General features: G+C 41.6%; 1 protein-coding gene across 7 annotated transcripts in view; it reads left to right on the forward strand.

The window, feature by feature from the left end:
• The window catches only part of UXS1 (UDP-glucuronate decarboxylase 1), a 68,921-nt gene extending 57,422 nt beyond the window's left edge, over positions 1–11,499 (forward strand). For 3 of the 7 annotated variants that reach the window (XM_059815776.1, XM_059815782.1, XM_059815824.1), the window contains exons 11-15: positions 2,015–2,058; positions 4,599–4,659; positions 6,103–6,160; positions 8,567–8,670; positions 10,734–11,499. In XM_059815776.1, coding sequence (XP_059671759.1) covers positions 2,015–2,058; positions 4,599–4,659; positions 6,103–6,160; positions 8,567–8,670; positions 10,734–10,865 — 399 coding nt within the window. In that variant the 3' untranslated portion in view covers positions 10,866–11,499. The remainder of the gene's footprint in view (positions 1–2,014; positions 2,059–4,598; positions 4,660–6,102; positions 6,161–8,566; positions 8,671–10,733) is intronic. The other 4 variants (XM_059815806.1, XM_059815815.1, XM_059815790.1 and 1 more) reach the window with 2 other exon arrangements.
• The last annotated feature ends 6,360 nt before the right edge of the window (positions 11,500–17,859 follow it).

Raw genomic sequence — 17,859 nt, forward strand, 5'->3', positions numbered from 1 at the left:
CCTCTCCACCGTTTTTTTTATTTATGGTTAGTTTCTCAAGTTTTATTGAAAGTATCTTTTATAACAAGAACACAGTGAGAACACTAACTGGAAGTTTTGTGAAGCCTTACTAAATATGAAGCAGTTATCTTGTTTTAAAAGGTACAATCCATGGGATATTTCAGAGCATCAATAAGAGAAGTCTGGAGTCAGTGCTGTTCTGTGGGAGGGAATACTGAAAGCTTCTTTTTTTATTTTTGTAACTGTCATGCTGTTTAGACTTTATCAAGAATGTAATAGAGGATAAAATAGAACATTTTGCCCAACATCGCTGTTCTGCAGGGAAGTAACTGTCTGACATTGAAAATTACTGAATATGAGAAAAGAGCTAAGGGTAGAGTTGTTTAGCTGACCAGGCCAAATAAAATGAATTCTCAGCAATAAGCAGTAATTGAGACTAAAAAAAATTTCACCCTTGTATCATCACAGAATTTGGCTGACAGGAATACCAAGTGTTGACCTTTTTAGAAACTGAATGTATTCAATCTCTTCATTCAAAGTAGTTGTTCAAATGGAGTAAATAATCTCTTGAGAAAACAATCTGTTTAATTTGAAGAAATTATAGCCTATGCAACCATGACCATTGTTGCTTTGTATTATTGTAAAGGAAGGGTTTATTAAGAGAAATTGAGAGGTATTGAGAGAAATTGGGAGGAGGAAACTACATTGTATTTTCCAGCCACTGCCTGCACGTAGGAAAGGTAGCCACATAGATGACTTCGCAGAAATGATGCACAAATGACTTAGCTCTGTAAAACTTATCCCACAAGCTAAAAGAAAACAAGCAGGAAGCTATATATATACACATAAGATCTGCTTCCTGTTTGCTTTGAGAGTCCATCAGGCTGTCAGTGTGCTCTCCGTGTGCATTCCTCTCAGAATCAGTTATTGGGTCAATTCTTAAACCCCTGATCTTACCTAATGTCTGCTGAAATGTGAACTCTTTCTCTCTGAATTGGCCTCAGAGAGCAGCAGGCTTACCAAGTGACAGATGATGGCATTATACCAATTGTATTCTTTCCTGTCCCCTAGAAAAACAAACATTCTTTCTATTCTGTCCTTCCAAAAAGCTTTTCTGTTGTAGCAGGTTGATGGCAAGATGTGTGCATCCCTAGTTAAACTTAAGTGTTTTCACCACTTAAATATGCCTACTGATAGCTTTCAGAATTTAAGTATTCATGTTCTAAGGATTTTAGTACTGCACGCAATTAAACTGTGAAAAAAAATGTTATCTGATACCATTATGTACACTTTAAGTATGCTTGAACATCTGTTTGAACTTAAACAATGTGCTTGCTCCAAAGTGCCAGCGTATAACCTGAGAAAACTTTGTATTTTTTTCCCCTCTAAGTTTTTGGTACAAATCTGTACAGGTGACTGTGGGAGTCATATCCTCTAGAAATTATTCTACCTCCCATTTCCCCAGATAGTAATATTTAGAGCTACATGATTTTACTTTTTTTTTTTCCTGATTGCTTTAAACGCTTACAGTGCTATTTTTCTTGACAATTTTTTTAAAGATCAGTAACGTTTGGTGATCTCAAAGTTGGCTGTTGTTAATGGGTGAATAAAAATTGCTCATCGTAACCACATCTTAATAGTCTGAGGTTTGCTTTTAATATTTGGCACTCCTTTCTGGCTGACTGCATGCTGCAGCCTCTTTCAGTGTTCCAGGAGAGGACAAAACATCACTCTGTCCTACATCCCTGAGAATGTTTCCTACATGCAGAGTTCTGTTTAACAAAATGCATAAGGGTATGTTTACTGGAGACATGTCCAAGAGTAAAAAGACCTTCAAAGAACTGATACTTTGCCAAAGGCTCTGCAAGCACATCTTTTTCCATTCCTGTAACATTGAGCTTGTGTCTCAGGTGTTTCTCTTTGGGACATTTTTCTAGAATGGTGGGGAAAAGATAATTGGGCTAGAGAGGACTTTTATATTTATGTAACTTTTCTAATTTTCATCTGTTTTCAGGTCTATGGACCTGGAACTCAGACAAGAGCTTTCCAGTATGTCAGGTAAGCCTTGTTTGTGCTGTCTGATATTTACTTCACTTGATGGTTCTTTGAGCTTGGCCAACTTTGTATGCATGTGCATTTCAGTCAAAGAAATTATGTTTCTTCTTAGGCCAGCTTTACTTTCAGAAGGGAAATGCTGAAGTTTTTAAAAGTACCAAGAAACAAAACGTTGGTTTAGAACTTTGAATTGAGATATTAATGTGTTCTTTCCTTCAAGGGGCAGCAAGTAAAGGGTAGGTAATTTTTTAATGCTGAGTGGTTTGTCAGTCCTTGCATTTTAATGCAATACTGCCACCTCCTGTCTTTGGGGATGCTGCGGTCAGGGTGTGTGCTGTACATGCAAGCGTCCCCTTCTGAGGGAAGGAACCGGTTGAGATGGTATTGCTGTAGCTCATATTTGCAGTGTAAGCAAGGCCAGAATGTACTTCGACTACGAAAAAGCTAACCTGTTCCTCAGAATCTTTTGTTCTGTTGTGCTAGCTAAACTTCTGTGCCAGGCTTCTGGGTTGTTTTAATCATTCTCCACTTGGAAATGTTCTTTCCCTCTGCTGAAAGTAATAACAGCGGTGATAGACGCTACGGAAACCTCATCATTTCAAAGTAGCCACTCCTTACCTGATTGTAAGTCGTAATGAAAGGGATCTGGATTTGTATGTCCAGGGGCAAGCTGCCAAGTTAGTTGCTGATAATCCAAAATAACTTTGTGTTATTTTGCTGGGGGGTGGTAACACCAAAATACTGGTAACAAACTTGGTTTAAGAACTTCTGAAAGTGAGAAGACAATTCAAACAACAAACTGCAAAGCAGGTGGTGGTGTCATGTGCCTCTGTATTACAACTTACTCTATTCAGTTTTAAAAGTGTTGGAAATGGACCTCTAAATATGCTTGGGTATTGCAGGGAAGAGGAAGTATTAATTGTTTTTTAGTAACTTTATATTTTTTATATTCTTTTATATGGTCAGATGAACTATAGCCAGTGTACCCCGAAGATAATCAACCCTTCAAACTAACCTCCAGTTCAGTATATCTTACAGTAGAGACTGTGGAACAAACAGCTGAGAAAACACACACACATTGAAGTATACACTGTAAAGGAGAATCTCCATCCTTTACTAGATGTGGGGGGGAACATTGTCCCCAAGGATGAGGAAAAGGCTGAGGTACTTAATGCCCTCTTTGCCTCAGTCTTTAATAGACAGACCAGGTATCCTCAGGGTATTCAGCTCCCTGAGCTGGAAGACAAGGACGGAGGGCAAAATAAACTCCCCATGATCCAGGAGGAAGCAGTTAACGACCTGCTATGCCACCTGGACACTCACAAGTCTATGGGGCCTTGTGGGATCCACCCAAGAGTACTGAGGAAGCTGGCAGAGGTTGTAGTGAATGGAGTTAAATCCATTTGACTGCCGGTCACAAGAGGAGTCCCCCAGCGCTCAGTTTTGGGGCCGGTCTTGTTTGATATATTTATCGATGATCTGGATGAGGGGATTGAGTGCTCCCTCAGTAAGTTTGCAGACAACACCAAGTTGGGCGGGTGTGTTGATCTGCTCGAGGGCAGGAAGGCTCTGCAGAGGGATCTGGACAGTCTGGATCAACGGGCCGAGGCCAATTGTACGCGGTTCAACAAGGCCACGTGCCGGGTCCTGCACTTTGGTCACAACAACCCCATGCAATGCTACAGGCTTGGGGATGAGTGGCTGAAAAGCTGCCCTGCAGAAAAGGACCTGGGGGTGTTGGTTGACAGCTGGCTGAATATGAGCCAGCAGTGTGCCCAGGTGGCCAAGAAGGCCAACGGCATCCTGGGCTGTATCAGAAATAGTGTGGCCAGCAGGAGCAGGGAGGTGATCATGCCCCTGTACTCGGCGCTGGTGAGGCCGCACCTCGAATACTGTGGGCCCCTCATGGGCCCCGCACTACAAGAAGGACATTGAGATGCTGGAGCGTGTCCAGAGAAGGGCACCACCCTCACGAAGCTGGTGAGGGGTCTGGAGCACAAGTCTTATGAGGAGCAGCTGAGGGAACTGGGGTTGTTCAGTCTGGAGAAGAGGAGGCTGAGGGGAGACCTTATCGCTCTCTACAATTACCTGGAAGGGGGTTGCAGAGAGGTGGGTGTTGGTCTCTTCTCCCAAGTGATTAGCAACAGGACAAGAGGAAATGGCCTCAAGTTGTGCCAGAGGAGGTTTAGGCTGGATATTAGGAAAAATTTCTTTACTGAGACAGTGGTGAAGCATTGGAACAGGCTGCCCAGGGAGGTGGTGGAGTCACCATCGCTGGAGGTGTTCAACGAATGTGTGGACATGGCATTGTGGGACATGGTTTAGTGGGCATGGTGGTGTTGGGTTGATGGTTGGACTTGATGATCTTACAGGTCTTTTCCAACCTTAGTGATTCTGTGATTCTGTAAATCTGATTTCAGCGTTCCTTGCTCAGTTGCCTGATGTGCTTTACTGGAGCTCTGAGGAGGCAGCTGTCTATCTAGACAAGAATATTATTTATAGAGAAGTGGAAATTGCCTCAATCTGTTCTTCCTTTTTTATAGTGATCTAGTGAATGGGTTGGTGGCATTGATGAACAGCAATGTCAGCAGTCCTGTTAACTTGGTGAGTATGAGGGCTCCACCCTACTGTTTTTACTGTGCAGTGGTCGACATCACCTCTGTTTTCCTCCTTGTCATTGATGCTGATTTCTAGAAGAAATAAATGGAGCAAAAAAGCTCTTTCCATTATGAATAATGTATTCTTCCAAGTATTCTCTTTATAAATAAGAAGATTAAGCCCCTAGATGTTGAGAGCTTATAGTTCCAAGAACAGGATAAATTTGCTATAGTTTTTAATTTGTTTTATCAAGAAGATATATGTAATTAGAGTATGAAAAAAACTGAACAATATATGAGAGGGGGGACATGTAAAATACACCAAGGAAATGGCTGAAGGCTAGTTTTAATGAAAAAAAAGCACTGAAGGAATATTTGGCTCTAAATAATTAGAAATCATTTCATACTTGCCTTGATTAGAGGGAAATAGCATGTTATTTGATTGTATAATTTTCTAATATTGATTAAGACTGCTTAGAACTTAACTTTTCTAATGAGATTTTTGTTCTGTCCCATTTGTTGTCACCTTATTCTCAGCAGTGGATATAAGAATAGAAAAAGGATGCATATACCAGGTCATTTCTCTGTATGCCAACTTTGCCAAATCAGATACTCAATTCTGCACGGGAGATGTTCACTAGATTTTCCTTTTTTACTGTGGCTGTGAATTTATTTCTATGTTTCTATCCAAATGCTGACACTTTTAAACCCCATCACATGTTTTGTTTCCAGAAAACTCAGTGTTTAAATCTATATATACCTAAATGTTCAGCTTTAGGTCAAACAAGATGTAGTAAAGAAGCATTTTGCAACAAGGAAAGCTAGGGATGGAGGGAACTGAGTCTGATGAAGGCGAGCTAATGCTAACAGGAAGCTTTCAGCATTTTGTTCTGAAATGTTGATCAGGAGTTCACGTGCAAGTTGCTGAAAAAAAAGATAATTAAGAAAAGGAATATTGTGTAGGAAAGCAAGTAGCCCTTACACGTATTGATATGTAAGCTGTAGACAATGTGGAAGCAATTGTTTACAGTTTGGTTTCCTAACTTAGGATGAACTGAGAAATTAGCATACTTCTTCATTGTATCAGCTGTACTCAACTCAGCAAAGTCCTTGTATCCAGACTTCAAACTGATGATGTGGTTGTGTGGGCTGAGTGGCATATGCTTTTACTGTGATTGAGGTGCATTGGCCCATTCTTTAGAGACTGATTTTTTTGGGGCACCCCCTACATACATTGAATTACCAAGACAGATATAATGGAGGGCAACTTTTCTGATGAGTACGGAGCTTGTTAAAGTTACATATTTTTTTTCATCAAAGTAGGAATAAGGCATAATGTTTAGCTTTTTCAGAGTTTAACATGACCCTGTTAGAATTGTCTCATGTCAGAAAGCTAGCATGTCATAAAGTGTTTAATTGTTATTGTAATGAATAGCCCTTCTATTTCTAGGGAAACCCAGAAGAGCACACTATCCTAGAATTTGCCCAGTTAATTAAAAAACTTGTTGGTGAGTATGATAAGTAATTCTTAATAAAGCTTATGAAGTACTTATTGTCATTAGATGAGTATTACTTGATTAGTGTGTGTAATATATGGATAATTAAATTGGTCTCTGGATTTCTTAATAACTATATCAAAGGCATTTAATTGTATCCTGATCATATAATTAAATATTAACAAGATAATCCAAATCCTCTCATTTGTATGTAAAATATTGCATGAACAGTAGAATAAATACATTCTTTCTGTGTATCTATGCAATCTATACCCATTATTTTGTATAATTTTTATGCATTTTTTAGCTTTGTTTTGGCACAAGGACAATATGTGAATTAAATGTAAAACACATGAAAGGAAATGTCTTGCATAACATCTTAGCTGAAATACAGATACGTCAGCAGGGTGGTTCTTCACAATTATGCAGGCTGTTCTCCTTCTCAACCATTAAAAACCTCGTGCTGTGGTGACAGTCTTTCTCTACTTTTCACTGATCTACCAGCGACTCTTGCAAGGGATGTCAGCACCTCCCTTGTGTGTAGCTGGGAAGAAAACATTGTGGCTTTCTCTTCATTCTTGCTCTGATACCTATAGCAAATCAGAGCTCTCAAGAATGGAAGCAAAAGGCTTAGTCTTCTAATGCGGCTTCCTAATGAAATGAAACATACTAATGCCATTAGCTGAGTTTTTAGTCTGTAGATTCCAGCAGTGCTTCTGAGGGATCTGAAAGAGACAAGTTCAAACATACAGTACAGAAGCTGCTGCATGTGATATTTCTAATAGAGGACTATCTCCTCTGGAAAACATCTAAGAATCCACAGATCAGGGAAGGAAATTGAAAATCACAGCACCAAACCCATCAGGCACATAGAGTAATTGTTACCTCCATTTGTCTGTCTGTTCACAAACAACTTGATCTGTTTCAGTCTGCCCAAAGAGGCAGTTTAGTTTTACATCCGTAAAATCCCACAGTAACATGGCATGTAAACTATTTGCTAGATTTGGTTAGAGAAATTGCCCTGCTTCTGTGTATTGTCATGAGGAAAGGCAAGTACTGTTGGCTATTTAAATCGTACTGGAGAGTATGGGCAAAGAGGAATTGAAGTCCTTTTACAATACAAAAGTGCTAACAGAATCACAGAATGGTTGAGCTTGGCAGGCACTTCTGGAGGTCATTCAGTCCAAACCCTGAGTATCTCCAAGGATGGAGACTCCACAGCTTCACTGGGAAACCTGTGCCAGTGCTGGGTCACCCTCACAGTAAAATAGTGTTTCCTGATGTTCAGAGGGAGCCTTCTGTGTTTCAGTTTGTGCTCATTGCCTCTGCTCCTGTCAGTGAGCACCACTGAAAAGAGCCTGGCTCCCTTTTCTTTACTCCCCCCATCAGGCATTTATACACATGGATAAAATCCCCCTGAGCCTTCTCTTCTCCAGGCAGAACAGTCCCAGCTCTCTCAGCCTGTCCTCATAGCAGAGATGCTCCAGTCCCTTAATCATCTCAGTAGCCATTCACTGTACTCTCTCCAGTATGTCCATGTCTCTCTTGTACTAGGGAGCCCAGAACTGGACCCAGCCCTCCAGATGTATCTCGCCAGTGCTGAGTAGAGGGAGATCATCATCTCCCTTGACCTGCTGGTAGCACTCCTCCTACTGCAGGCCAGGATACCATTTGCCGCCTTTGCGGCAAGAGCGCGTTGCTGGCTCATGTTCAACTTGGTGTCCACCAGGACTCCCAGGTCCTTTCCTGCCAACCTGCTTTCCAGCTGGTTGGCCCCCAGCATGTACTGGTGCCTTGGGGTTGTTCCTCCCCAGGTGCAGGGCTTTGCATTTCTCCTTGTTGAACTTGTTGAGGTTCCTGTCAGCCCATTTCTCCAGCCTCCTTTCTCCAGGTCTCCCTGGATGACAGTACAGCCCTCTGGTGTATCAGCAACTCAGTATTGACCCCTGGGGTACACCACTAGTTACCAGCCTCCAACTAGACTTTGTGTCACTAATCACGGCCATGCAGCTGGTTTTCAATCCACCTCACTGTCACTCATCCAGCCCTCAATAAGGGTGTTATAGGAGACAAATTAAAAGCCACACTGAAGTCAAGGTAGATGATAGCCACTGCTCTGTCCTTAGCTACTGAGGCAGTCATTTCATCGTAGAAGATTATTAGACTGGTCAAGCATAACTTCCTTTTTGTGAATCCATGCTGAAAACTTTGTGAAATGCTTTGTGAATCCATGTTGCTGTGGAACAGCTGGTTCACCAGCTGTTGCATGCCATGGAGCTGTGTCTGTGGAAAGCATTTCAGTGGTAGAATTATGAAGCAGAAAGCTGCAGAAAGACTTGATGCTTCAATAGAGAGGAAAGATGTAAATGCAAAGCATAGTGAATTGCGGATGATAATGCATAGCCTCTTGTTTAATAGGCAGTGGGAGTGAAATCCAGTTTCTCTCAGAAGCACAGGATGACCCTCAGAAACGAAAACCTGACATCAGAAAAGCCAAGTTATTGCTTGGCTGGGAACCTGTGGTATGTGCAGATCTATTACTGTTGTTGTGTGCAAAAACACAGGGAGACAGAGGTGGGGGGGGGAGGACCACATGGTAACAATACGTTTCAGTTATCAGAATATCTGCTTCACACAATCTCCAGGACAGTAGTTTAAAAGGCTGTCTCTTGTATGTTGCCCTAGCTCACGATTCAGGAACTGCTGGGTAAGATTGTATGGCCTGTGCCATACAGAAGAGCATATTAGCATTAGCATTTGTAATAGACTTAAGTAGAAAAAAACATTTTTAGGACAGGCATTTTAACTTTTTCACATGCATATTATGAAGTATCTACCTTTCTGTGAGCCCGATGAATCCTTTGAAATACGTGGTACATAGTTATGGGAGCTAATGAATTTGCTGTTGCTGCAATTCTTATTCCTGTTTTGCTGTGGTAACATGCATTATGGAAGGAAAAAATTGCTCTTATTTTATTAAAATATTGTTAGAAAAATCTTTGGAGCAACACTATTTTTAAGATTATCTGTAACATCATTGTAACCAAAAAGTTTGTTTGGATTATTAGGGATAAATTGGAGCACCAGAAAAGTGTTCTGGTTTTTAGAGTTTGTTTGAAGGGAAATATGTGAAACTTGGGGAAAAACAGAAGCCAGCCAGAGAGAGATGTCATGTTCTAATTTATTTTTTTTTTTAATTTTATTTTCTGGTGGACTGAAGTAAACCAGAATAAGAAGCCCTTATTTTGGACTCCAGGTATCATAGGTAGAGGTGTTCAGAGCTTGTTCTGTGTGTTGATAAGCTCGAAATGTGCTCAGAGTTAGTCTAACGTCTCGCCACCCACAATAATGTCTGTCTACCTCTAAAGGTTAGTTACCAGCCATCTGAGGTGATGTCAAGATTGTGGTTGTTCGGCAAAGCTAATATGGAAGAAATGCAAAATGCCTGTGGTTGCTGTTTTTTCCTTTTTCAACCTTTTTGGTGAAGTTAACTGCAAGTGTATAACCAGGCATAGCTGATGATAAGAGCTAGTTAGTTTGGGGAGGTAAGGTCTACTTAATCCCCAGAAAGGGTGTGACTTTCTCAGCCAGCTCCCCATTCTAGCGAGCACAGTGGTTTGTTGGCTTTTTTAAATTTGCAGGCAAAAATCTTTTCAGGAAACATGTGAACCTATCTAGTAAATGTAAACCTATTAATAGAAAAAGGTAGCTCCAAACCCTTCTGAAAGGATTCATAGAGGCACCAGGTATTAATAGACTATGCCTGAAAGCACGACGACGATGGCAGGTAGTGCAATCACAAAAGGTTTAAAACAGTTACCTTTTATACTTCTGACCTTCTGTGTTTGGCACAGTCAGTACCAAAACTTACTCTGAAGTAGCAGTACAGTGTTGGTACATCAAAGCAAGTATTTTTTGTGCTGCTGTTTTATCCCTCTGTATTGATGGTGGTATCAGCAAGCATGTCAGAGCATATGGCTCCTGAGAAAAGTGGGTAGTATTTGTTGTTCCTGTGTACAAATCATAGTGTTTAAATACAGGCATAGAACATGAAGAGTTACAATTATTTGTATCAGATTTAAGAATATCAAATGAGATACTGGATGATAATATATATCCCTTTTTCTGTACATCAGTGAAGCACTGAAGAAATAAAAACTAAAAAAAACCCCACCAGCTTTATACCTTTCTGTGGTATACACCATACTGTAAGATTCTGCAAAAGAGGATCTTTAATCATTCAAAACAGAAGGGGCTTGAATTTCTGTGTGCTTATCTCTTTCAATGTATTATGAATTATGTAAGTCTGTTTTGACACTAAACAGACCAATCATAACCATCTGATGAGATTTAAATTTGTTGGGTTTTTTGACTTACTATGTCAGAAAATATACCTGATGTTTAAAAGCTAACATGCATTAGCAGTGCAGAGATGTAACCAGTATGTGGTGCTGTTGATACTTATATTGGCTAAGAATGAGACTTCCTAGCAGTCTTTTGATAGCTGTATTAAAAAAGATACCATTGTGAAAAGAGCTGATGTGAACTTAGAGTGATATGATTCTCTCCTCACTTTTGGGAACAGGTGCCATTGGAAGAAGGTTTGAATAAAGCAATTCATTACTTCCGTAAAGAACTTGAGTATCAGGCGAATAATCAGTATATTCCCAAACCAAAACCCGCAAGGATGAAAAAAGGAAGAACAAGACATAACTGAAGACTATTAGTTGGACAGGAAATTCCCTGCTTGACATTTGACGGATGTAATTTTTTTTCTTCTTGTTTTTTTTTTGAGAGAGACTTTGAAACAGGTATCATGAAGAACAAACTGGAATTTCATTCTGAAGCTTGCTTTAAAGAAGTGGATGTGCCTAAAAATAACAAACAAATATTCCCCTTCCCCTGCAAATCTTGCCTTGCACTTTTTAAATCTGTCTTTTTATGTAAAATAGAGTAGAAGCATCTTTTAGTATCTTCAAGTTTTATATCTTGCTGTGAGATCATTTTGTTGTGACTGTCCTTGACAGTTTTATTTACTGGTTTCTTTGTGAAGCTGAAGATAAACACAAATGGGATGGAAAATGCCAATTTATTTATAAAATGGGTACTATAAAATATGAGATGTTCTACTATGCATAAGAAAAAAGCTAGTGGTATTGTCAGGTGAGAGACACTGACATCTAAGTATAGAGGAGTTTAAAAGAATTCTGTATGAAAGCTTTATGTATTCTTTAAGGGAGAGATTTTTTCAAAGCTTTAGTTTTAGTTGTACACTTGAATTTGAGATATTTTCATTGATTACCATGGATAAGGATATTTTGAATCACTACTGTGTTGTGCGTACTCTGGGAATAAAGTTAATGTATTATTGGTTACAGTGGTTGAATATGCTATTTTAATAAAATATTGAAACTTCTAATTACTAGTTTCAGGGTTTCAGTGTGGGCACTTCTCTGGCATTACACATCTGTGCATTTATAGTCTGTAAATAATTGGCTCAAAGTTAATAACATTGGTCTTTCATTCCTTGTCACTTAACAGATATATAGGAAGAGCTGCAGGATGTCTGAAATAGATTGGAAAAAAACATCATGAATTATTCCAGTTCAGGTAGTTGATAGTGATGCAGGAGTATAAGATTTTCTTTAAACCATAGAGTCTAACTTGCAGCCTCCCTAACGGAGGAAATGTTTCTATTTTAAGCAGTTACTGAATTGCTAGTAAATGCTTTCAACTTTGATAACTATGCCTGTCATCTTAACAAAAAAAACCAACACCACAAACAAAAAAAACCCAATTCCCCTTATTTTCAATAGTTCCCCTTTATTTTTAATACCTAAGACTGGGTACCTAGGAGGGGAGATTGGCAGAGAGTTTTTAAAAGGTATTTTGGCTTAGTGCCACTTAAAATTGAAAATCCGAAATCTCATCAAGCAAAGTGACTTGACTTTATCTCATTAAAGCTTGATGTTTCATTAGCTTTCGAGTGTCTTTAGGCTGATGGTCAAAGTGGGAGTTACCTGTAGCAATGACTTGACTCCCAGACCCAGGGAGGACTCTGGGAGCAGTATGCTATTTAGGCCCCCTTGTCCGAGCATGCCATCCGCCAGAGCCCTCCCGGTGCTTGCAAGGCTTGGAGTCTCATCCAGTCTGTCTGGTAAGGTTCCCTAGGACTCCAGCAATGATGGGGCTGCTGTGTTCATTTGTGTGCCCTGCTTGGACTGGGGCTGCAGTGATCTTTTTAAGACGAAATGGTTTATTCACTGCTCACATGCGCAGGTTTTCTTCCAGTGGAAATCTGCCATACAGCTAAGATGGAGCCAGGGAGCATTTTCCTGTCTGGACTTAGAGGTAGGATTTTAGGTATTACACATTACCTCCATCTTTTCACAGCTGAGCAGCTTGAGGTCTGCTTTTTGTTTGAAGCCTTTTTCTAGGTACTTGATCTGGGCATTTATTCCATATTAAATTGCCTGAAAAGTACACCGTGGTGTGCATGCTCCAGATGTGCCTGTAACCTATCATTACTGATAGACTAACAAAGCACAGCCTCTCCCTATACTCAAAACCACAGCTGGATGTATGTGAAAGTAGTGCCCACTGCTTTAATAGTTCTGTGGTGAGAACTGTTAATCAGCTCCCAGCATGGAGTTTTTAACCCTTAAGCTCTAGATTGTATTTGGGGGAAGGTGTTCTTTCTCCTTATATTTTACTCCTCATGCGAATTGTGCCGTTGGATGCCAAAGTATCTGTGAAGAGGCGGTGCACAAGGATGCAACCCTAGTCCGGCATTTAGAGCAGCCATTGAGAATAAGTGGGAGTTGTGGGTACCAGCTGTTACTTCCAGGACTGTTTTTTATTTAATCCAATTACTTCAGTGCAAAATACATAAACTGTACTGGAACGAGCATGCTTCTGGAGACTAGCACAAAATGTGCATTTTCAAAAAAAAAAAAAAAAATCCCCCAGGAAGTCTGAACATTTGGATGCTACATTTATGAATTTAAAAGCTTTTTAGGTTACTTCACAGCCTGACCTCCTTTATAAAAGGAGCAGATCAGAGAGAGGGCAAATGGCTGATACCAATACAACCCATCCATGAGTATGTGGCATGCTTCCCACTGGGCCTGAGTGGCAGACTGTATTGATTTGCTGCTTTCCTTGTACTGTTCCTAGCTTTTGTTTCAGAGGTTCCTGGTTCAGTTCCTGTATTCTTTCTAAATAGCATCTTCCAGAAACAGCAGCCGAGGCAGCTGTTGCCCTTTGTGTTTGAAGCTGGTGATTAGCCTTCTAGCTAATTCAAAAGGCATGAATTGTGGGTGATAAAACAGAGTCTGCTGGTGGTTAAGACTGAAAGTCTGAGGTAATTTCAAGTTTGGTCTGGTCTGAACTGAGCCTTCAAGAAGGCAGATGAGGGTTTGCATGTTGGAGCTCTCTGCTCTCATCTAGGGTATGTGTCTCAGGAGAAAGAAGGCATCAAGTTTGCAGGGAACCACAGGTGAGAAACAGCTGCTACCTCTCCAGAAGAGCCACTTTTGATGGAGGGTGGTGGAATACGCTACTGAATGCTTGGAAACGTAGGACTCAGGAGTAAATGCTGCCAAGCCATGTTCTCATTTCCACACCTGAACACAACATACTGGTTTTGGGTTTTTTTTTTCCCCAGGAAATTTGAGAATTGGGATTTTTTGCTGTCATCTGGTCAGGCAGACAAGGTAAAACTGACATGACCAGGCTTGAGGTGCCTATTTAGTCACAGTGATCCGCACAAATGGGCAGCTCGCCCAGTGTTAGATGCAAGTCCTCCTCTCTCAGTAGGGAATATGCAAAGTAGCGGAGGTCTGTGGTGAACTGGCCAGTTTGGTGCTGGCAAGTGAGATAAGTCTTCTAGAAGGAGAGGTGTGCAAGGCATCCACTGCTGTGGATTCCTTGAACCTCGCAAGGAGGACCGCACTTGCTGTTGGAAGTTACCACAGCGTGAGGTCCACAGTTGGTTTTTATTTTATACGTGATGTACTGTTGCTTTATTTCTACGGGTAGGCTGCTCAGAAGCATTGTAAACCACATTGCTGGTCTACAGATAAGCTACAGTGGGGCCTGCAGACCTAATTTACTTTAAGTAGTTCCATGAATATATATTCTAGAGAAGCCTCATGTCTATCTTTAGGTTAGATTTTTTTGTTATGTGGCGAAATCATGATCTGACAGTCTTCCTGTGCCTGGGGTGTTTGCAGTTTCTCTAACCTATATAGACTCTGGCAAGTTTAGTAGCTATTGAACTCACCACCCTCTGGGCGTTTATGCATGTCTCTTGGTCATCTATTTTTTCAAGAAACTTAGAAACGTAATATATTTGAAAAAACTTCCACTTCTGTCAGATAGGGTTGGAATTGAGTTTCAAAATTGAGAGAAAAGAGGAGAAGAAGAAGAAGAAAAGAAGAGGCAAGGGAAGGGGGGAAGACAGGAACCCAACTGTATAAATTCATTAGGCTTAGAGAACAGGCTACAGAGGGTGAAACAGGGCTTTGATTAGTGTGATGGATTGAGCTAGTCTGCAGGCTTTTATTAGTATCGAGTTTAATGCTACTTGAGGCCAAGAAGTCCTTGAAGTTTGTTAGAGGCTGATCAGAGAAGACCTGTCCACAGGAAGAAGATGCTTTGTTAATAGCAAGGGAAGTGTGTGCTCAACATCACTAGCCCTAACACGCATGCATCCCCTCCCTGAAATCAGTGGGAACGTAGCCAGTACAAATCCATAGTTTCTTTGTTGTGAACATTTCCTTGTGCAAGTGGCAGGAGAAGGGAATGCCTGATTTGTGACTCTGAATCCCTAGAGGTACCAGAAACAGCAGCGGTAGCTCTGGACAAAAGCAGGGCTCCTTTCATATGGCAGAAGGTTCCTCAGTGTGATTCCGTATCAACAGGGAGGTTTTTCTGAAATAACAATTTGTATTTCTTGCAAAAAACAGACTGTGGTTCTCTATTCCTTTTCCCAGTCCTCTTCGTTCCCTCACTTGCCTATTCCATAATAGCAAACATGGCAACAACTTCTTGTCCACCTTGTTTTGTTGCTGTTTACAGCCTGGAATATTTTTGCAATGTTTTCCCTAGTTTCTGACATGCTCTTCAGCAGGAAGGGGATCCTCTGAATGCCTTGGTCCATGCCATGGCTGAAGCAGCTGGAAGGTCCAAAACGTGAAGCCACAGTGAACTGTGGGGTGGCCTTAAGTACCACAGTCTGGGCTCTGTCCACCCCACTGCAGAGAAAACTCTTTTGAGCAAGGAAACCTACATCTTCCATCCGGGAAACAGTCCTGGGGTAAAAGTGCCCAATCCCCCATTCCAACGTGTTTATGTTACAAGTAGGAACTTAAAGGGAATGAAGCCCCCCCCCCCCCCCCCCCCCGAATAACAAAATATATATTTAAGACTGTTGATGAAGACACTTGATCTGGAGAGAGAGATCTTCATCTAGACTTGGGTGGGAGTGTATGAGAGTGGCTGTGGGGGCACAGCAGTAGTACTTCTACGCTTTGACAGAAGGGCTACCTTAGTGGTATTACCAGCAAAGCAGGCAGGACTGCCCTGTCAGTCTGACTGATGGACTTGCCTGGCTGGCACCCGCAAACTGGGGGTTGCGGCAGCATCGGTCTTGAAACATGAAGTGCTGGACCATGGCCAAGCTGTTCCTGTTCTGTAGGGAGCCACAATGAACAATGGCTGCTCTTCTCTCTTGGTGGAGAGGTTACATGATGTCAATGCCAGGATGGCTGGGGATGATGATGATGTAAAGCGCTCTGTGCTGTCTGCACAGCAGAATGGAAAGGCTGGGAGGCGGTGCAGTTTTGTCTGTGTTTTGGGACAGGAATAATCAAAGGAAATTAATTTTGTAAATGTAGTTAACTTTGAAGCACTCCACATATTTGACAGGGGTTTTTTTTAAATAGTTTTCCTCTGTTTGCCCAAACCTGTGATGGCTCATACCTGCTTGCTTTCCTTGTAGCTTATTGCATGTACTTTTGCATCATTGCAACTGCTGCACTTCAAGTCAGGTGGACCCCTCTGCAAGAAGGAGGGTGCCCTCCCCTCAGAGCTATTGCTTTGTGGTGGGTTGACCCCCACCAGCAGATAAGTACCCTCACAACTGCTCACTCCTCCCTACCCCAGTGGGACAGGGGAGAAAATAGGAAGAGCAAAAGTGAGCAAACTTGAGGGCTGAGGTAAGAGCAGTTTAATAAGTGAAGGAAAGAAGGAAAAAAACCCAAGTGATGCAAAGGCCACTCACTATCTCCCCTAAGGAAGACTGATGCCCAGCCAGGCACTGAGCAATGGCTACCCTGGAAGATAAAACCCTCACTCCCTTCTTCCTTTTCCCAGCTTTTATTGCTGAGCAAGACATTATATGGTATGGAATATTGGTTAGCTGGGGTCAGCTGTCCCACCTGTGTCCCCTTCCAACTTCTTGCCAGCCCCCAGCCTACCTGCTGAGGGGGTAGCGTGGGCAACAGATGTTGATGTTGTGCAAACACTGGTCAGCAACAGTGAAAACATCCATATGTTATCAGTGCTGGTTTAGTCACAAACCTAAAACACAGCACCAAACCTGTTGTTATAAAGAAAGTTAACGCTATCCTGGCCAGACCCCAGCACATGGTGGAAAACTTCAGCATGCAGTGCAATGTAATGGAAAAAAGATTTACTTTTTTTTTTCTTAGAGAATCCACAAGAGAGAGATTGTAGACTCTGTTGTGAGCCTGCAAGGCACAGAAGGCTGCTGGACTGAGTCAGGCTGCAGGAATGGACACAGCTTACGAAGGCCTAGGGAGGGGAGAGATGGTATTTATTTACAGCACTTTTTTCATTCTTCCTTATTCAGCAGGTTACAACAACTGAATTCCCAGTTGTTGTAAATTCTGGGAAATGATGGAAATTATCAGCATGGTTCAAACGTTGCCAAATTCTATACACTTTTTGATAGGACACAAAAGGGAAATACTCTTCTAGGAATAGGTGTTTTCCAACTGTGCAAAAGAGTGTGTGCTTGACTCAGAATATGATCATTCCGTATTTGAAATAAAGGGCCTTCTACTGAGGAAACACACCAGTTTAAGTTGATTAAACTGGCAAGGATTCTGCTGAGAGCAAGCGCTCCAAAACCTAAGGGAAAGCTGAGTTTTTGGAGCGTGTTAGGCTAGCACGTATCTGTGCGTGCAGAGGAGAAGTGACTAACATGTTTGTTCAATTTGGCCACTTCAGCAAAAAGCAGCCTCCCTGGAAGCGTTCCTGCAGGGAGCAGGATCGTGCTGGGCTGCCTTCCCTGGACACTGGTCCATCACGCAATGGGGACTTTAAGTGAAAGATTAGGAAATACACCCAGAGTTAAGAAAGAAGTGAAGGGTAAAGAATGGTGTTGCCATGATCCACACTTTGGGAACTTCTTGTAAGCTTTAGATGACAGACAGCTGAAGCATCCATGCTGTCTTTCTTCTCTGACTCTCCTGTAGTTTGCAGTACACATTTCATCTCTCTTTAGCCTTATTCTTCAGCTCCAGAAGTCATGGAGCCAGCCAGCCTTCCTCACCTGCCCCTTCCCAGTCCTCTACACTTGTCAAGCTTCAGCAGTGCTTTCCCCCACCAAGCTCCTCCTGAAGCCCCTGACTGCTGAAATCTCCCTCCCGGGCATAGTTTTGTGTCAGGATTTTCTCTACAGT

The sequence above is a fragment of the Gavia stellata genome, chromosome 1 (assembly GCF_030936135.1).
Source record: "Gavia stellata isolate bGavSte3 chromosome 1, bGavSte3.hap2, whole genome shotgun sequence".
NCBI classification, from domain to species: Eukaryota; Metazoa; Chordata; class Aves; order Gaviiformes; family Gaviidae; genus Gavia; species Gavia stellata.